Source organism: Oncorhynchus kisutch, linkage group LG15, assembly GCF_002021735.2.
Source record: "Oncorhynchus kisutch isolate 150728-3 linkage group LG15, Okis_V2, whole genome shotgun sequence".
Taxonomy (NCBI): domain Eukaryota; kingdom Metazoa; phylum Chordata; class Actinopteri; order Salmoniformes; family Salmonidae; genus Oncorhynchus; species Oncorhynchus kisutch.
The window spans coordinates 53,246,882-53,268,788 of record NC_034188.2 but is presented as its reverse complement, the minus strand read 5'-3'; the positions used below and the strand labels follow the sequence as shown (position 1 = coordinate 53,268,788).

The following is a 21,907-nucleotide window of genomic DNA, read 5'->3' as shown; positions in this document are numbered from 1 at the left end:
AGAGTCCATGCCCTGACGAATAGAGGCTGCTCTGAGAGAAAAAGGGGGTGCAACTAAATATTAGGAAGGTGTTCTTAATGTTTGGTGTACTCAGTGTCCATCAGCCACAATACAAATGGGGACATACTAAACATCTGAGTGTGCACTAGCTGGTGCTTGGTTACAATGTAGACCGCCATTAGAACGTTTTAATTCACCTTCTCTGCAGGCCGCATGTCTTAACTACGTATCCGTCTCTCTCACTCTCCCTCTCACCCGTACACACACATACAACCCCACACATACTCATAGACGGACGTTCATACTTCGTAGCTTTAAAGTTTGAGCTTGTTGCCTCATGTAGCCTGCTGTGTGCAGTGTTTGTGTGTAACATGATGTAGGTGAGGGAAGAGCAGAGGCGGGTGGCTCTGCAGGTTGTTCAAGGAGCGGTTTGTGGTGTACGTCTCCCACAGCTGTGAGCTAGGAGGGTGTTGTTCACCATTCACTAGCCGAACCTCCTCACAACCCTTATTTGCCATCCTTGGGGGTCTGGCGACGAATATGGACTTGGTCTTTTACCAAATAGGGCTATCTTCTGTATACCAACCCTATCTTGCCACAACTGATTGTCTCAAATGCATTAAGAAGGTTAAGAAATTACACAAATTATCTTTTTACAAGACACACCTGTTAATTGAAATTCATTCCAGGTGACTATCTCATGAAGCTGGTCGAGAGAATGCCAAGAGTGTGCTAAGCTGTCATCAAGGCAAATGGTGGCTATTTTGAAGAATCTCAAATCTCAAATATATTTTGCTTCGTTTAACACTTTTTTGGTTACTACATGATTCCATATGTGTTATTTCATAGTTTTGATGTCTTCACTATTATTCTACAATGTATAAAATAGTAAAAATAAAGAAAAACCCTTGAATGAATAGGTGTGTCCAAACTTTTGTCTGGTACTGTAGGAAAAAGCTGTTAAATAGCCAGTAAATTGTACGAATCCGAACGCAACGTTTCACCGTGCAGGACGTTTAGTGCAGCCCGAGTCTCTGTCTCAGTGCACTCAATCGCTCTGCCAGTTGTCCAGACCAGTCCAGTCCTACTCACACACGCACACACACATCCACATTTTCTACAGATAGGACTATTATTCCAATTATGAAACAGGAAGCTCTGCTCCATGTACAACAGAATGCCCCTCCACGCATGGAAGCAACAGCTACCAAAATACTATCAATCAGTCTAGTGGCTGTGTAAAGGATCAAGAATGGAACTGAAGTGTTATACTGAAGTGTGTGTGTGTGTGTGTGTGTGTGGTTTATCTTCATGGAGGTTTGATTTTATTAGGATTTATTTTAGTCCTCTTTTGGACTAATCATTTAAACATTTAAGCACAATCACATTTTCACATATAAACACACTGTTACAAACAAATAATACACTGACATATTGACCAGATAAATACTCTAACAGTCTAAAAAGATAGATTGATTCTTCACCTACCATAGTCCAGTACAACTTTCCTATGTATTATATTTAGTTATATATTGAAAGATTTCTGGTTTGCTCAGATAAATGATTCCATTTCTTTAATTTTTAGGTCGAGTGTGTATACGTCTCCGTGAACGATGGTGGCCTTTGGCAATGGCCTTTGAAGTTGGTCCTGGAGGGCCTTTATGTTTGCAAGGTTTTTACTCCAGCCTTGTTTTAATCAGGTTCAAGGCGAAACAGCAGATCAACATTATGAAGAGATTGGACGATTGGAAAAAGCTGCCCACATTACACAGCAGACTTTGGCCTATGACCCTTAAACGGGGTGGGCTAATTCTTTGTTAGTTTTAAAATTACGTTTCTTTAGTGAGATTACCAAGAGTGATTGACAGGTGCGAAACCTGAAATGACAGGGAGGACTAAACGTGTCATTGTAAATAAGAATTTGTTCTTAACTAACTTGCCTAGTTAAATAAAGGTGACTTAAAAAATTAAAAAAATTAATATCACTTCATTGGTCTATGGCCCGGTCAAATCTTAGCCTATAGGGGATTGCAAAGGGAGGGGGAATGAATTCTCTCTCTTGTGCTTACAATGGCTTTGTTCATACACAGCAACTGTTCATCCACAATGCTCCTGCTTGCCACTCAAGAGAAGAGGGGGGCGAGGGGTACTAAAGCTATTAAACCGATGGAGGAATTTAGAGAAGGACCTCTTACACAAATATTTGCAGGGGAAAAAAACTCAAAGTGCCTGGGTACTTAAAGAGGTCAGAGGATACAAAAGACCAGGACCCTGAGCTCTTGTGGAATGACAGATTACTCAAAATGTTCAAGGCACTGTCTCACTTCTGGAAAAGAATGTGAAAAAAATGCTAAACCTGACCCTTACTCCTCTGACTTGGAAACTTGGATTAAAGCTTTACAGCAGACATTTAAATTGGGTTTTGAGGGGAAAATCAAGCATTATATAGAGTGATACTCTCTCTTTCCATGCGAGACAACATGCTCTGTTCGAGTGACGGCCACCTATTGGATATTAAAAGAGAGTAGGGCGTAGTAGTGGTATATAGACACAACTGTACAATACTTAGAATGGGCCTTACACTGTTAAAAGCAAACCAGGCTGCTGAGAGAAATATAGTGCTCTTGCTTGTGGTGTTGGGTAAGTGCAACTAATGTGCTATTTTGCTATGAGATCATGTCTTGAATAGCACTGATTGACCATTACACTACCCTACAAATCAGTAGTGTAAATTTGTCAGAGATTAGTGTCGCATCAAAAAATGAATACCACACCAGACAACTCGAAGTACATTCAGAACATAAACTAAAGCATGGTTCTCCATATTATGGCAGGCAAACTAATGCCAGTTGCAAACAGGTCATTTTCATTTTCCACCAACCCCAGGTCATTTTCATTTTCCTATTAGATTCCGGTACTATGTAGTTCAAATCTGAGCTAAAGGGACTGGAACTTCTCATAGGTCACTGGTGCCACAGACGATGTGGAAGATTGTGTCTGCCCTCGTGAATAATATGCCAGTTTCACCCTTCAGATTAGGTTGGTTCCCATCCACCACCACAGAAGGCCATTTCAACATGCCATGAGGTCATAGGGACAGGAGATTTGGGGGATCCCATTAGTTAAACATGGTCTATCATCTGGGCCATTACTCTACCTATGCTAGTGGGCCAAGGAAAACAATGGCAGGAATTGGTCACAATGGGTTATCAGGGTCCGTACTGGTCTGAAACTCGCATCTACTCACCGATAACCTTATCCCATTACCTAAGTGTAAACAACTAGGAAATGGGCTCAATCATTCAAATAACATCAGGGTGTTTTGTTTATGATGTGGTAAGTTTTCATGGAAAATTCCATGCTATGTACCAACACAATATCCATTCTAAAACGCATGACTTTGTCACCACCAGTCCACTGGGAGCAAAGCATTCCATATCAACACCCTGTTAATCACAACAAGCAGGAACCTGACAGAATATGATAACTGATCATTATCATATTACTCATCACAACAACCTACGTTATCAGCACATAGTGTCATCAAAGTAAGAGAGGCTGGGGGTCTAAGTGAAGGGCCTGTCTGTACTCACCTGCAGGTGGGCTCATGTGGATGGTGTACTGGCCCTTCTGGGTGTGGAAGCTCTTGACACTGGTGGTCCGGGTGTCCTGTAGGTCTGACGGTGAGGCTGATTGAAGCTTCTTCCGCTCTGTCTCGATGTGTTTCATCAGGATGGAGGTCATCTTGTCACCTCGACCCCCACGGGCCAATGCCTTCTTTAGCAGCACTGACTGAGCCTCCTGCAGACTGAACAGGGGACACAACAGACAGTCAACAGACTGGGCCTCCTTCAGACTGGACAGGAGACAGAACAGACAGTCAACAGACTGGACAGGAGACAGAACAGACAGTCAACAGACTGGGCCTCCTGCAGACTGGACAGGAGACAGAACAGACAGTCAGCAAGCAGAAGGGCCTACTTCAGATTGGACAGGAGACAGAACAGACAGTCAGCAGACTGGGCCTACTTCAGACTGGACACGGGAGACTACAGAGAACGTCAACAATTATGGTAACTAAGAGTGTGTGCTGTGCGTCTGTTACTACTGACAGAAATGTATTACAGTAGATTGGCAGCCTGCTAAAATCCCTGGACTAAAGATTTACTCACTGTATTATTACATGGGGGTACATCAGATACACTATTGTAGTGTATTAAGCAAGCAACAATAGCCTGTTCATTCAATTAGATACTTATTTGATCAGCATCAACTCTCCTACAGCATCTGCCAAGAAATGAAAGAAATCCCATGAGATGTTCATCCATGTTATTTAAAAAACAATTTTTATACACAGTTATCAGTTTGATGGGGCAGACACACTGACTAAACCGAGGACTTACATCCCGGGATTTACGGTATTACCGGTTGAGTACACAAGGGACAATAGTGAATTGTAGGACAATAGTGAAGACATCACAACTATGAAATAACACAAAGGAATTGTGTAAACTCAGCAAAAAAATTAACGCCATCTCACTGTCAACTGTTTTTATTTTCAGCAAACTTAACATGTGTGAATATTTGTAGGAACATACCAAGATTCAACAACTGAGACATAAACTGAACAAGTTCCACAGACATGTGACTAACAGAAATGGAAGATCTGTGAAGTTATTTGGATTTTTACGAATTATCTTTGAAAGACAAGGTCCTGAAAAAGGGATTTCTTTTTTTGCTGAGTTTAGTAACCTAAAAAGTGGTAAACCAATCAAAACATATTTTATAAATGAGATTCTTCAAAGCAGCCACCCTTTACCTTGATGACAGCTTTGCACACTCTTGGAATTCTCTCAACCAACTTCACCTGGAATGCTTTTCCAACCGTCTTGAAAGAGTTCCAACTCATCCCAAACCATTTCAATTGGGTTGAGGTCGGGTGATTGTGCAGGCCAGGTCATCTGAAGCAGCACACCATCACTCTCCGTCAAATAGCCCTTACATAGCCTGGAGGTGTGTTGGGTCATTGTCCTGTTAAAAAAACAAATGATCGGCATATCGCTGCAGAACTCTGTGGTAGCCATGCTGGTTAAGTGTGTCTTGAATGCTAAATAAATCACAGACAGTGTCACCAGCAAATCACCCCCCCCCCCCCCACCATCACACCTCTGCCTCCATGCTTCGCGGTGGGAACCACACATGCGGAGATCATTCCGTTTACCTACTCTGTGCCTCACAGAGGATTCAGCAGACCAAAGGACATATTTCCACCGGCCTAATGTCCATTGCTCGTGTTTTTTGGCCCCTGATTCACACAGTCTCCTCTGAACAGTTGATGTTGAGATGTGTTACTTGAACTCTGTGAAGCATTTATTTGGGCTGCAATTTCAGTGGCTGGTAACTCTAATGAACATATCTTCTGCAGCAGAGGTAACTCTGGGTCTTCCTTTCCTGTGGTGGTCCTCATGAGAGCCAGTTTCATCATAGCGCTTGATGGTTTTTGCGACTGCACTTGAAGTTTAAAAGTTCTTGAAATGTTCCAGATTGACTGACTTTCATGTCTAAAGTAATGATGAACTGTCATTTCTCTTTGCTTATTTGAGCTGTTCTTGCCATAATATGGACTTTGCCTTTTATCAAATAGGGCTATCTTCTGTATACCACCCCTACCTTGTCACAACACAACTGTTTGGTTCAAACGCATTAAGAAGGAAAGAAATTACACAAATTAACTTTTAACAAGGCACACCTGTTAATTGAAATGCATTCCATGTGACTACCTCATGAAGCTGGTTGAGAGAATGCCAAGAGTGTTCAAAGCTGTCAAGGCAAAGGATGGCTACTTTTGAAGAATCTCAAAAATAAAATATGTTTTGATTTGTTTAACACTTTTTTGGTTACTACATGATTCCATGTGTTATTTCATAGTTTTGATGTCACTATTAATACACATTGTAGAAAAAAGTAAAAAATAAAGAAAAACCCTGGAATGAGTAGGTGTATCCAAATGTTCGACTGGTACTGAATATAGGAAGTAGCTACCAAAAGTCATTTTTGGTGAGTTTGGTAATTTATAAGCAAATGTGAACGAGAGATATTGTGCTAATGAACAAGGTTTTGATGCATGCTTGTCTGAAAGAACAACACTGGAGCAGCATGTGTACAAACTGTGTCTGTGTGGTGTATGGAGTCAGTAGGTGTCATGGATTCCCCCAGGACTGCTGCTCATTCCGTTCACCAGCTTCGGAGGTCTACGTTACCAGCCTTCTAGGCGTCACTGAACTGGATTCATTACCACCAAACCCGGACTGTCTTGTCTCATTACACACACCCGGTTCCCATTTCCTCTGATTAGTATGTGTACAGTGGGGCAAAAAGGTATTTAGTCAGCCACCAATTGTGCAAGTTCTCCCACTTAAAAAGATGAGAGAGGCCTGTAATTTTCATCATAGGTACACTTCAACTATGACAGACAAAATGAGAAAAAAAATCCAGAAAATCACATTGTAGGATTTTTAATGAATTTATTTGCAAATGGGAGAACTTAACTTAAGTGGGAGAACTTGCACAATTGGTGGCTGACTAAATACTTTTTTGCCCGACTGTATCTATATCCACAGTAAAACGAGTCCTATATCGACATAACCTTTAAACCACCATAAAATAACAGACTAATAACAAAATAACAGGTAGGAAAATTATGTGGATATATTGAAGCAACATCTCAAGACATCAGTCAGGAAGTTAAAGCTTGGTCGCAAATGGGTCTTCCAAATGGACAATGACCCCAAGCATACTTCCAAAGTTATTGCAAAATGGCTTAATGACAACAAAATCAAGGTATTGGAGTGGCCATCACAAGCCCTGATCTCAATGCTATAGAACATTTGTGGGCAGAACTGAAAAAGCGTGTGCGAGCAAGGAGGCCTACAAACCTGACTCAGTTATACCAGCTCTGTCAGCAGGAATGGTCCAAAATTCACCCAACTTATTGTGGGAAGCTTGTGGAAGGCTACCGGAAACGTTTGACCCAAGTTAAACAATTTAAAGGCAACGCTACCAAATACTAATTGAGTGTATGTAAACTTCTGACTCACTGGGAATGTAATGAAAGAAATAAAAGCTGAAATAAATCATTCCCTCTACTATTATTCTGACAGTTCACATTCCTAAAAGAAAGTGGTGATCCTAACTGACCTAAAACAGAGAATTTTTACTAGGATTAAAATGTCAGGAATTGTAAAAAAACACACACAAAAAACGGAGTTTAAATGTATTTGGCTAAGGAGTATGTAAACTTCCGTCTTCAACTGTATATACACACGCATGTTTTGGGATTCGTCCCCGTCATTATTTATGATGTACGCTATTTTGGGTAGAGAAATAAAAGCCCCTATTTTTGTATTTCTGAACCTGTCTATCATTACACAACGTGACAGTAGGGCAACGACATGCCTGCTCTGCTCAGAGAACATGGGGGAGGAGCAGATTGAGGGGACGAGGAGAGGGGGGGGGGGACTCTAGGAAATCAAGATATCTGTACAGCTGCCATGGCTAACTCATCCAAAGAGCTTTGACTTCTCAAACATGGCAGAAAGCTAACACTATATGATGCCCCGTCTCCTTATTAATTCAGCCACTTACTTAGCTAACTAGCAAGCTAAACCAAATAAACAGCTGGTTCAACTGTTCTGGGGAACTACGGTCAGCCTCAATGTAAAATAATGTGACAGGTGAAATGAAGAGCGCGATCTGCTTTACCTTCTAATGTATTGAACAAGTTGTCTGCAGGTATTTACTTAAAAATTAGATACAAATATGACAATTTATTGAAAAACTTCAAAGACCAAAAATTCACAGGATGGAAAAACCATCCCGTGGCTATTTCCAAATACCCCGGTATACAATATATATGGTATACGGCCCAAGACTACTCACTACTATCTCAAGTGCTGACCCTTGAAAAACATTGGTTTTGTCAAATAAAGCCTAGTTTGACAAACTCCAGTGAACCAATAGATTATACGTCCCTTGTGGAAATACAAATAAAAAACTAAGTGAATCACTAACATGCTGAACAAACCACTTGCGTTGCACGTGTGAGTGTTGCAAAATCAATTTACACATGTTATTCAATCATTTCCTCCAAACTGCATGCGGGAGTCTACGTAGCCACGCGCTAAAATACAATTTGAATGTTTCATGTGTGTTTTGACCTGTCCCCAAATGAATATAGTTGGTTCACAGTTGGTTTTGTTATTTTAACCTGCGTGTCATGAACCTCTCTGGTGAAGATAGACAAAATCAACTGTGCGCGAAAGGAGCCAGTTTGGTCAGCCATGTAAGAATCTCTCGTAGTAGAGACACTTGAACGTTGAAGTTGGAAATGTTTTGGTGATAGCATCATTTCGATATTCCCCAGCTGAACATGTAGCCCTGACCTGCACTTGACCGACCATAACTTGTGTGTGTGGGGGGGACAGAACTTGAAACAAACATCCAACATCAAACAGCTGCAGCGGAGGTGCATAGTGGGAGTAGGGATAAAGCCAGTGTTCTTCATTACAGGGAGGAGTGTGGTGAATGAAAACCAAACAAATGGTAGGCCAGTTCATTCAAGCCTGGGAAATCATAATTGGGGTGACAGACCTCAGTCTGTTACAGGCTCCACCATACCAAGTTAATACATTCTCCTCCCATGTTTACTTAATAAAGATATCCACCAAATCCCTATGTTTTGATGCGATCACTGTTTACTTAACACACCACTCATGTCTTGCGCAATGCCGTCCCCAGGTTACAGCACTTTTGTTTTTGACAGCTCGCGGTTCGGCATCATTTCAGATGCCTATAACATTCTGTGGAATTCTGAGAGAGTGCACTGTGCCTGCAGACAGGGTGATCTTACACAGAGTCCATCTGTGTCCGAGCCACGAGTACAGCACAGCATGGGCCTGTTAGGAGTATTCACCTACACTACATTATGCATTTACCTTCTGTTGAGTACCACGGACCTGGTGAATCAGTGACCCAAGATATTTACTTAGTTACAGTTTAGCATTAGCATCGTTGAGTGAAAAACAATGAGAATCGTTGGAGTAGGACCCCCTTTAAGAGTGTTCCAAAAAGCTTGCCTAAATCAACTCAGAGTAACTTGAAACCAAGTTGGAGCAACGTGCCACCATAAGAGGTTGAAAATCTTTGGACAGTGAATTTGTTTACCTAAAAACATTGTGAAACTATTTGGACACGTCGCTAAAAGTCAATCTAATAACCTGATTCAAGGGTGTTGTTGCTGGGCAGAATCATTAAGAGAACAGAGAATAGAGATAAGGAGAAGTCAAACTATGCAGAGGCATTGGGGTCATACTCTAAGAAGAAATAGGGTTTATGTCTAACTGTCTCGGGACCAGACTAAACCTAGATGAGTGTGCGCGTGTCCGTGTGTGATGACAGGGAGCCGGCCTGGTGGTCTGAGGCATTTAACTTGACTTAGACTGGACAGCAAACAGAGCAGAGATAGATGGTCAATGGACAGTGGTTGTACCTATTCCATCAATCTGACCGACAGCAGCACAGTGTAGCAGATTACATGTAATCCTGTAGAATGGCCATAGTAATGCATACATACTGTACATTATCAGACTGCTTTGGTTCACAGTAAACACAAACGTGCTTCCCATTCCATGGTTCGAGTCAAAGCAGTGTACTAATGCCCCCACATGGTCTGCGTCCCAAAATGGCTCCCTATGTAGTGCACTACTTTTGAACAGGGGCCATAGGGCTGTGGTCAAAGGTAGTGCACTACACAGGGAATAGGGTGCCATTTGGGACACAGCCACAGAGACGTGATTAGTTTAAATCCAACATACTGTGGTGTTGAAGCCTGCCGAGATCAAACTGTTTACATGGATGAGGAAGCAGGGTTAGTGAAATGTGAACTCAGGAATGAGACGAGGAGCAGAGCCAAAGACGAGAGAAAACGCTCCGTCCTTTCCAAGACACATTAAATCACTGCTGGGCTTAACTTCTCCACTGTGTTTTTTTCGTCTCCAGAAGACATGGTTTTATTGTACGCAGACACAAGGTTCAAATGAAACAACGCTCCCTTAAATCTTTTTGAAAGACTGCTTTGTTTGTAGTGATGCATGTGACATAGGGTGGTGATGCTCTAGCTTTGGTTTGCCACAACAATAGAATACACAAAATCAAGTAGTAGTCACAAAGACATGTATTATGTTGTAAATTTCAACAGACTTCGTGTAAAAATGTTTGTTTTTTTAAGAAAAAAACTATGTTGAGGTCGTCACTGCAACAACATACAATTTCACCATCAACATCATCAGAAACGATTACGGTGATTTGGTCCAAATTCCCACAGAGCTGGACGCCTCAGGCCCTCCAGTGGATCTCTCTTTTGCATACAGTGTTTTTGTTGTTTTGTGAATGAGTAGCAGTGGCTGCTGGGGGTTGTAAAGGGAAACTCTGTTGTCTTCATTAGTCCTCATTGGAGACAGCCTGTACGCAGCTAGGGGAAATGTTCCTCAACTAAAGGAAACAGCTAGACTGTAAGTGACTGGCTTCAGTACAGCTAGTGTTAACGCTATAAAGTTCTCCCTAGCACTACATGTCTTGCAGGGTATGCTGAATCACTACACGAGGCAGTATGGTGTATACATTAAATAACTAACATTGCAGTATGGTATACAATAAATAACATGATGATTTTTGGGGTATTTTTAACCAAATTTCAACAACGCAACAAGACGACTTGAAGAGAATAACATGAATAACTATTGCAGCCTTTCTTAAACTATGGGTTCGCGACCCAAAAGGGTGCATGTTTTTATGAGCATGGTCCCAGGAAAACAGAATGTCTTATTTGGGTGAAAAAGGTGAAGAACCCTTGAACTATTATATGAATGATGAACATTAAAAGTTTCCAACAGTAGTCGTCCACCAACAACTTTCACATTTTGGCAAAAGACTTACGGAGACTAAAAGCTTTCTTTTTCATTTCAGAGCATAAATATACAGTATATTATTTTCACAGGTAATCCTCTTGCATGACTTCAAGGGCTGTTTGGTCTCTTTACATGACTCACTCTGACCATTGTCTGCATAATTAACGGTTTTGAAAATAAAATCCTAGGACCCCTTGTAAAAACCACATCTCTTTACTATGAACAAGAACACACGCACATACACACACACTGGCTCCATTTGCAGTACAGTATTAGTTCCACTATTATTTACAGTAGATTTTATTTGGAGAACAGTTCCACCTGCTGACTATCCTAGGTAACTTCACTCCACAGTCAATTTTAATAGAAGCTTTCTTTCACATTCCACAAATTTAAGGGTTACCTCTTTATCAGTTGAGGCTGCAAAATATTGTCATAAGTCTTATATTTTATACTGTACTCTATCTTTACCCCTAGGCTGGCACTGAGCCAACCCTTTCTACCATTTGGCAAGGTGCCCTGATCCCAACACCTGCACTGCATCAGCTGGACCAAACTAAGCGCTACAGACACTCTGACTCTGCACCTGTGGCCCACATGCTGGGCTAACCCAGGCCTCTGACTGGAGACTGGCACATCAAAGCCAGCAAACTGAGAGGAGGAAGAGGAAATGGAGGAGTAGAGAAGGGACTAAATGGCACAAGCTGGTGATGCAGTAAATCAAGGCAGTGCACAGTAAACAGAAGTCAAAAACTCACGTAAGAGGTTTCCAGCGCACAGTGCTGACTGGTGTCCCCTCTGTCCTCCATGCAGCTGTGGTCTCAGTGGGCACTGGGGTGGTGTTGGGGATGACGGTGGTTGGTGAGAGGGTGGTGGTGGTGCTGACCATGGGGCTGGTGGGGCGCAGGAAGGCCCAGGGTAGGCCTACAAGGCCATAGGTCACGCTTGCAAACTCACAGCGTGCCCCGTAGAAGCCCGTTCGGCATTCACAGATGTTGGGCTGCCTGCACACGGCTCCGTTGTGGCAACGTGGAAGGCATCTTGCTTCAAGTAGGGGGAGAGAGAGGAGAAGGTTCATAAAACCAGAACAGTGGACTGTGGTTGAGAGGGCTAAGATGCTAGAGCAGAAACTCAACCGTAAGAGGATAACTGCTTCGACCACTTCGTGCGGCACATTTTACTATCTCAATAAAAACTCAGTAGGACAAACAGCTTAATGTGGACTGTAACTTAAACAAGAAAAACAGCCAATGGTGGAACGGTCAAGATTTCACTCCCCTGAAATGAACTAAGGAATGAAAAAAAGAGGAGAGGAGGGCGAGAGCCATGGTCCTGGATACAGGGAGGGGGTATTCATGCATACATGATGCAGGCCCCCCCACCCCCAGTTCCAGGCTCTTGGTTTCTCCCATCATCCCTGGCTGGGCGCCATTGTGCCCGGGTCGAACCCCCTGGAGGGCTCCAGTAATGGCCCACTGGACACAGACAACAACAGCATATCCCAAACCCAGCAGCTTACCACAAATCTCCTGGCCGCCTCCATGAATATCAACAGCGATGGGCACCGCTTACTGACATTTTTTTCAGGGGTTGTGCACGGAAACCCTTTTTATCCGTGGCTTTTTCGCACGAAGGCTAGCACAATGTGACCAACCAGAAGTGAGGCTCAAAGTGCACAGTGGACTGAATCTAACGAAGGGCTCTATTCAATCAGATTGGCTTCAGGCGACATCCACATAGCAGCTGTTTTGGTGGTGCTGGACGTGGAACTGCGTAAGGGCTGCCAAAAGCACGAGCGGCGTTATACATAATGCGGACATTGTCATTGGCTGCACTGAGTCACATTACAGTTTTGTTTTCAATTGCTGACAAGCATCGGTCAATACTGAAGCCACTTTTTCCAAAACTCTTCATACAGTCTGCATTATCAACATGCATTTGGCCAAACAGTTAATCTCACCTCCAAAACTCACTCAGACCACCAAAACACTTCACACATGTCTCAGAATAAGCTCGTTCGACCAGAACACTGGCAACAATTCTCACTCAGAAAGCATAACATTATCACTCATAACACACTGATCTAAAAAACACTAACAACAGGGAGCATTACATAAATGATGAACTCTTTGAAGTTTGAATGATTTTTCACGTAAATCAGCATTTCATTATAGAATAAGAATAACACCTTTTCACTTTATTGATTGTACTAAAATATATGTGTAACAAGAATGAATAATACATGCAGCAATTTGCTTCAATAACCTTTATTTTTTCTATATATTTGCATGTAGTAATTTACTTGTGAAAAATAAAAGGTTGAAACAAAAAACAAATTCCTGAAATTCCAGGGCTGCAATAATAATTACAACAACAAAAAGCATAATCAACATGTGTAGTATAATCACTCATACTGTCCAGTACTGTGAGGGTTCTAGTTCTCATCAACATGTATAGTATAATCACTCATACTGTAGAGTACTGTGAGGGTTCTAGTTCTCATCAACATGTGTAGTATAATCACTCATACTGTAGAGTACTGTGAGGGTTCTAGTTCTTTCCAACATGTATAATATAACACTCATACTGTCCAGTACTGTGAGGGTTCTAGTTCTCATCAACATGTGTAGTATAATCACTCATATTGTAGAGTACTGTGAGGGTTCTAGTTCTCATCAACATGTGTAGTATAATCACTCATATTGTAGAGTACTGTGAGGGTTCTAGTTCTCATCAACATGTGTAGTATAATCACTCATATTGTAGAGTACTGTGAGGGTTCTAGTTCTCATCAACATGTGTAGTATAATCACTCATACTGTAGAGTACTGTGAGGTTCTAGTTCTCATCCACATGTATAATATAATCACTCATACTGTAGAGTACTGTGAGGTTCTAGTTCTCATCCACATGTATAATATAATCACTCATACTGTAGAGTACTGTGAGGTTCTAGTTCTCATCCACATGTATAATATAATCACTCATACTGTAGAGTACTGTGAGGTTCTAGTTCTCATCCACATGTATAATATAATCACTCATACTGTAGAGTACTGTGAGGTTCTAGTTCTCATCCACATGTATAATATAATCACTCATACTGTACAGTACTGTGAGGTTCTAGTTCTCATCCACATGTATAATATAATCACTCATACTGTCCAGTACTGTGAGGGTTCTAGTTCTCATCAACATGTATAGTATAATCACTCATACTGTAGAGTACTGTGAGGGTTCTAGTTCTCCCTCTCTCCTGCATTTGGCCACAAGTTCTCATCAACATCACATCTTATGTCTTCTCTGGCGATGCATCTTGGAAAGTATCTTCTGGAATGTCTAATTCAACCCTGGCAGTCTACTTTCCCCACCAACCGGTCTTCCTTGATCCATGTTTCCAAACTAAATCATTCCGAAGCCATCCTCTTTTGTCTGTTTGTTAACGAGACTAAAAACAGGACACTTGGGTCGGCTTTCAGCTGAAATTGCAATCAGCTGTGTTTGGAATGATTAAATATTCTGCTAAAATGTTCTATATGTTTCAATCTGGTTACAGCAGAAATGCAATACATTTGCCATCATTCTGTTTTGAATGTGTTTTTAACAGTTTTGGAAACAATGTGTTTGTATTTGAAAACATGTGCTGCAACTATATAGTTTTTTAGGTGGTGGAGTATGAATGAGAACAGAGTTCATGGATTTTGGAGAATGTGGTCATTGAATGCATTTTGTGTGAAAGCAATGAGAAATGATTCACAGTTTGGTCCACATACACTTCTGTTTTTCTGACTGTGTGAAGAGTTTTGACAATGTGACTTCAGTTTTGACCAATACATGTTATCAATTGAAAAAAAACGAAGAGAAATCCCATGCAGCACTGCTTTCAAATGTGAACACTGGAATGTGAGAATGAATCTACACCTCGATTAGGATTATAGAAATCCTCATTATTTTGTTTAATGATTTTCAATTTGAGGGTCATATTTCGATATAGCCTACACTTTCTCATTCTGAACTTCTAACACGAGTGGGACAGGTGTGGTTTCATGACAAAGATCAGAAGAGCAGCTGCTCACCGATTCGACAGCTCCAACGCAGTTCCACCGCCAACAACACCAAAACATTGGCTATGTGGGTGTCGGCCATCGCCGGTTAACGCTTGATCTGATTGAATATAGGCCTAAATCTGCTTCCACTTCAGAGTCGCCTTTTCAGTATGGCTTTTATATTTGATCAATACACCTTAGAGGGGGAAAGGAATTATGGGAGTATATTTGTGTGTGTGCATGCCTGCGTGTGTGTGCCTCTGTGGGTGCATGCATGAATGTGTGTGAGTGAGTGTGAGTTTCGCAGTGAGTTTGTGCTTCCTGACAATGTGCAGAGCCGTGCTATGCAGGAAAGCTGAGCCAGGTTGTTTTGACATGACACTGGCCCTTTAAATCCTCTGGGTCAAGGGGTTGGAACATGTAAAGGTGTCCCATCCCCGTCGACAAGGTTTATGGAGGTGTGGATTATAATGATTACACCACAGAGATGTGTTGGGAGACAGACATGAATAGGAGCTCTTCCTTTCTTAAAAGGTCCCGACCTCTTCTCTGTGTACAGCATGGTGTGTAGACAAAGTAGTGCTCGCATTGTGTGTAGACAAAGTGCCTCAGAGTTACATTGCTGATCTAGAATCAGTTATGCCTTTTAGATCATAATTAATATGATTATATGGGCGGGGGGGGGGGGGTCTGATCCTAGATTATCACTCCTACTCTGAGACGCTTTAAGAATATGGGCCCAGGCCTGTCAAGGGTTTAGCAAAAGGCCCGCTGGTCCAGGGTCAAGTCCAAGTTAGGCCATCATCACAGACCACTATGGCTGTGTTTGCACAGTCAGCCCAATTCTGATCTTTTTCCCACTAATTGGTCTTTTCAAATCATATATTTTTCAGAGCTTATCTGAAAAAAGGTCAGAATTGGGCTGCCTGTGTAAATGCAGCCTACGACAGACTCTTCAAGACCAGAGGTGCTCAACACTATCAACACATGACATATTCACTTTCATAACATATCGAAACATATCGATATCGGACGCTTTTTGCTACACTGCACACTATGTGTGCTGTCGAAAGGTGTCCTATCTTAATTTGATCAATCTGTTGTTGCAGAGAATTTTCCGGCGTAGCAGGAAATGCAAATTGTAGTGTGGTCGAGGTTTAAAAAGGTCAAATTAAGATAGTATATCTGTAAACTGTGTAGGTCTTGACCGGAATTCACATTTGCCATCCACACCCCCATCATAATCAGAAAATGATGATACAATGAAATCATACGTTCTCCAGATGTCTGGCTGAGTGAAATGGGAGGAAACACAGGTTGGACTGGGTTCTGCTGATGTTGGATGTGACATTACAACTTCCAGCTGGGTGGAGAGAACATTCCATTGTCCTATAGAGCCTGATTGATGCTCGCTCACTCCTTATTAAACCAACTACTGACAGCTTGCCATCTATATACAGTACAGTACTGGGAATAGATCAATCACAAGTACCATGATAGAGAGTTTTGTTATCAGGGGTGTCATGTCCTCCAAAAATCTGAGGGGGCATAAAGTACGTGAGGATGGCTGGGGGGGTGGTCCGGAGGGGGGCTAGGCCTGAAACAGCTTTTTCCTGCAATCTAGAGCCATAATCATTAGGTTTAATTCTATGTAAAAACAAATATGTATTTTTCTGCATATCTAAGCTTACCTCTTGAGCTGTCTGTATCCTCCTGACTGGTGGCTAATTTTTTTAATTAAAGAAACTAGTATACTTATCTGCTAAAATCTGGGTCAAATAATAAAAGAAATGGCAGTCTTATTCAGAATATTTAGTTATTGCTCGCTTTTCTAAAGTCTACCAACCTTGCCAGCAGGCATGCCAGCTAAGATAGAGTAGCTAGCTTGTTAATAACTCACTTGATTGATAGCCTGAAATGGCTTCTTGGTAGCTAGTTATGAAGTTGGAACCTATCTGGGCTAGCTTAACCCAACTTCATAAAATTGTTGGTGGTTAGTAGTATTACAGAGTTATTATATATATTTTGTTAACAGGACAAATCTGAGGGGGCACGTGCCCCTGTGCACCCTATGGGCAAGAAAACTCTGGTTGTCGTGGTGATATAAGGACAACCATCCCCTACTGTATAAGGTGGCTCCTTGCAACAAAAAATATTTATGCATGATATTCCATTATACGGTATGATGAGATCTTTATATAATATTTCCCCAACAATGTAGAACAACATTACACGTTATGGAAGGACTGACAGTCCTGCTATGCTTGGAGAAAGGTTAGTGAACATGAGAATCTTACGTTTGGTGCATTTCTGAGTCTTGGGTGAAACGGTCCATCCGTGGCAGCACCTGTTTCCACATACGTTAGTCCTGCAGAGAGCAAGGGAGACAGACAGACAGACGACATATTAAAGATAGCAGAGTTTATAGGATCAGATCACTGCAGCAGTCAGGTGCAGATTGTGACCAGAAATTGGCCCTGGCATTTCTAACACACCGGACCATTTTTTTCCTTAAGGCCCCCACACTGGACCATTTTTTTCCTTAAGGCCCCCACACTAGACTATTTTTTTCCTTAAGGCCCCCACACTGGACCATTTTTTTCCTTAAGGCCCCCACACTGGACCATTTTTCCCCTCGAGGCCAGCACAACAGCCCATTTGTTCCTTGAGGCCAACATTATTAGCCAGATAACGATAATTTTGTGCAAAAAAATCCAAGTTAGACAGGCCCACAAAGCTAAAAATAGATCAGCCCATCTGGCATTTGCCCGAAATGCCAATGGCAATCCGCCCCTGGCAGCAGTTATGACAGTACATAGTTTAGGCTGTCATAAGTTAAGGTTACGCTTAAAGACAGGAACCCCACACACAGAAATCACAGACACTACTGCTTTATAACACAGTTCAAGTTAATTTGATCACAAAAGGATCTAAACATGGTCCTATTTTCACAACTTCCTGGATATTCATAAAACACTACTTGGGGCCCCCAGAAATGTACTGTTGCTTCAGTGTGAAACAGTTAATACCTCCTTGTCTTTACACTTGCCTTTGGACGTAATAGATTCAGTTTGTTTAAAAGGGGAGCTATGAATATGAATGAGGGGCCATGGTGTGGTTGCCCTGGGTGAGAAGGGCCTCTGTCCATCCTGTGCACAATGCATGACAGATATTGTGTTCCCACACTGGTCTGGCCGTATCTGTCTGTCTCTGGGCCAGCCACTTGCCCCCTCTGCTCCACAGATTGGGTAAACAAAACCGGATTAAGGGTCCTCTGCAGAGTCTCGTTTCTGGGGCACCCGCCTGTTTATCCAGGGGGCTTCTGGGAGAAGAGGCAATTAGCACGCCAACACAAGCCACGGTGACGACGCCCTCTTCAAAGTGACAGCTCAGCGTGACCCGCGCCACCGAGCTCCCCTTATATCTCCTTTGTGGGATTTGCTGATTAGTTACAGTTTTCTGGGTTTATTGTGTGTTTGCAAATAGTGGGCCAGGAGCCTCTTCCAAAAGGGTCTGACTGGGGGTCTGCAAAGTAGCAGAGGCAGGGCCCCTATTCAAACCCAGCAGTGAACTCACCCAGAGGAAGGTGAGCCTGTCTGGAGACTGAATGACTTTTGAACCCAACCCCAGGCCAAGGTGGAGGCTAATTCAGCAGATGTCACTACCAAAACAGACTGTCAGACCATTGATGCGCCGGAATTACAACTATATCAACGCTAAATTGCGGATCTTTCAGTTTGGACACAATCCTGAAGACATTTTGTAAAGTTTTTTAAAAATTGACCAGCAACATCCAATTGATCTCAACAAAAGATGTGCAAACTTCCTAACCAAACCCAAACAGGACTGTGACAGGCATATCATTGTTCTCTCAGACTGACAGTTCCCTTCAGTGCAGGTCTTGAGAACTGAACACCACCCGGGTTCTGCCAACTATGAAGACGGTTTTTAGATAGCAGCTAGTGGATGTGTGAACATTTGCACATGGCCTCATTCAACAGAGAGGGCATGGGTCACATGACGGTCCTATATGACTAGGCACAGGGGAAGGGGTCAGCTGGCGATGGGATGAGTGCCGTTCATTCGGTGCGGTCAGCGCCTCCTCCTCCCTCGCGACCTGACAGCTGAATGCAGAGACCACTGAGACAAGGTGGAGGGGTTGCTTTCACCCCAAATAGGGAGTTGTCAGCAGCGGTGGTTGTGGAATGGAAAAATACTGGATGTTTTTTTTTTTATCTCTAGTCGAGTCTTAACGCGGTGCTGACACTGCTCTAATACAGTAGAATAATCCCCAGCCCCTGTGTTTACAGAACTAAGTGGGACCTGTCATCTGGGTGGAGGAGCCACCCCATTAAGAGCCTGCATACTCACACTGCTCCCATCCACTGCCATAGGCTATCCAACTTTCTATCTTCAACCTTTTCTTCTGGTGACTGAGCACCGATTCTGAAGTGCCTGACTCTTAGACTTGGGCTTTCTATCCTCTCATCTTTGAGGACTTATTCTAAAAGGCTCAGACTGAATGCAGATTCTTTAGTTCTAGGGTCTCTCTGCTCTGGAACAGGACTAATGTTCTGGAACACAAGAGAATCCAAGAGCTTCTGCATTGCGGCATGTGTTGCGTTAGGGCCTATAGCCTGCCGTACAGTACAAGCACATAATGCTGCAATGTTTCAGAGGAGCTCTGTGGCTGTGAATAAAAAGGCTCACACAAAGAGAGCCTTAGTTACACACAGTCACACTCTATAGGCTCACTGCAGCTCCGCCAAGTCAATTCATGCTCTTGTTCTAGCAGAGTTCAGGGATTTGTCCCACTTCCCTCCACTTCACCCCCGGTGAGAAGATCAATAATATATTTTACCCTCTTAAATGACGTGGGGTGCTAAAGATCCTCATCAAAGAGGCTTTGAAGCGATGCCAGTTTCCGGGGAAGGTCGGTCGCTCACCTAAGCCCGGGTTGAACTGCTGAACCGCCACCCCAGAGCCCCCCCCCCCCGAGTAGAACCATGACAGTGTTTATTTTGGACATTTAGCCAGGCTCCTTCTGTGCATTGGGGCTAAATAGAGCAGAGTGGGACGGTCATGGCCCCCAAAGAGAAATGGCCTGTTGGTGCTAAGTTAGTTGTGTGTACTAGTTTATCTCAATTAGTGAAATGTTTTTTCACTGACTGAAAACATATGAGTTGAGGCATCCAAATAAAGCAGTCTGGAAAATGGGAAGTAATGATTAATCCTGTTAATTGCTTAGAGAGCTTGTATCCTGTTTTCCGCTCATGGTATGACCAGAAGTACTGTAATGTACTAATGCAATGGGATAATCAAAATTCCTACCCTAGCTTTAAGGATCAACATTTCCTCTGCAGGTCAGGGGAATACTTCACCGGATGATGTGTTGAGTCTCTAATCTGGCCAGTTCAGAAAGTGGCAAACTCCATGAACTTTGCTGTGCATGAAGTGCCAATTTCCCAGTCCTGTGTGATTTGACTTTGGGTCCATTTATCACTTGTTGTCATGCACTTTCATCAAAAGGTGCAGTCAAGTCACATACAACTTACATCGATAACTCTTATGTCAAATAGAAGAATTTCTCACAATCCAAGAGGGACTTGTGCAAACATACATACCTGTGTAAATTTTTAGGATGGAATGACATTGGATTGTGGTCTACCATTTTGATGGATAATTGAAACAGATCACTTGAAGGAGGCTACCCATCTGAAAGAAATGTACTTTATAAGCACAAGTTATTATTTTCTAGTAGCCTGACTTTCCAGAGGACAATAATTGGCAAGCCATTAGACAAAATAATGAACCCCCAAATGTGTACCGTCTTAATCAAAATGTTTATGAAACTATCAAACGACAAAAGGACACTGAAACATGGTCTGATTCTCTATACTATAGGCTACGTTATGTAGGCTATTGTAAAACACCTGCTTTTGACTGTCGGGCTCCGAGGTTGTAATCTACATTTATTACTGGCTACTCACCCATTTAACTGAAGTGTGACATTAGTTGCGTATTTCCAGTATTTCTTTCCATTAAAATGGTACTGTTTCTGTTTTAATTTGGGTTTTGAAGTCGTCGTCATTCTCCACTGAGTCTGATAAACTTGATCATTCACGGTTGCGTGTTGGTACCTGCCCGCCGTTCGCCTCTGCATCTCGTGCCCTTTACGGGCTGAACGCCTCACTAGTGTCCCACATTTCGAAAATGTAAGAAATACAAGAAATGTCACTCCAAGAACGAAAACGTTAGCATATCTCCTGCTTGACATCTTTAGAAGTATCTTCTGCGTTACAAATCGACCCTATAAATAATCCAAGTGCAACGGAATCACCAGGAAATTGTTAAAAGAAAAATACAATTTAGAAACTAAGAAATAGAAAACAATTTTATGCAATAGGTGAGCCAAAACAAAACAATCATATACAATTTGAGCACATGTCTTAGTTTGGCCTATTTTTGCAAATGAAGTTAATAGGCTAGATCATTTACTTTTCAAATAGAAAATAAACGCGACTCTTCAGACTCCACTCTTAGTTCTTGCATTATTCGGAGCCTACCCCATTAGAAAATGGTAAAGTCGGTTTAAAGTTCGCCTTAAAAACTTTGAGCCAATGGGATAGGAGTTCTAAAATATAAGGACAGCACAGCCAATCAGATATGTGTAGGACCAGCGCATAGACATGGAAATAGAGGGGTGACCACCACAGCCTACAGCAGAGTCTGCCCTGTGTCGAGGTTGCCAGCATCCTCGAGGACGTTTATTAATAATACAATTTGCAACAGCACACTCATAGTTTCATAGTTTCAATAAGATTCAATAAGCAATTGATTTATTCATTTTAGTCATTTAGCAGACTTATAGGAACAATTAGGGTTAAATCAAATAAA

General features: G+C 42.2%; 1 protein-coding gene across 3 annotated transcripts in view; it reads right to left on the bottom strand.

Annotated features, from left to right (window-relative positions):
* The window catches only part of LOC109905457 (latent-transforming growth factor beta-binding protein 4), a 73,687-nt gene extending 52,177 nt beyond the window's left edge, over positions 1–21,510 (bottom strand). The window contains exons 1-4 of one of the 3 annotated variants that reach the window (XM_020502835.2): positions 21,001–21,510; positions 17,308–17,378; positions 11,723–12,008; positions 3,594–3,808 (exon numbers count right to left, since the gene is read on the bottom strand). In XM_020502835.2, coding sequence (XP_020358424.2) covers positions 3,594–3,808; positions 11,723–12,008; positions 17,308–17,378; positions 21,001–21,287 — 859 coding nt within the window. In that variant the 5' untranslated portion in view covers positions 21,288–21,510. The remainder of the gene's footprint in view (positions 1–3,593; positions 3,809–11,722; positions 12,009–17,307; positions 17,379–21,000) is intronic. The other 2 variants (XM_031790489.1, XM_031790490.1) reach the window with 2 other exon arrangements.
* Positions 21,511–21,907: the final 397 nt, after the last annotated feature.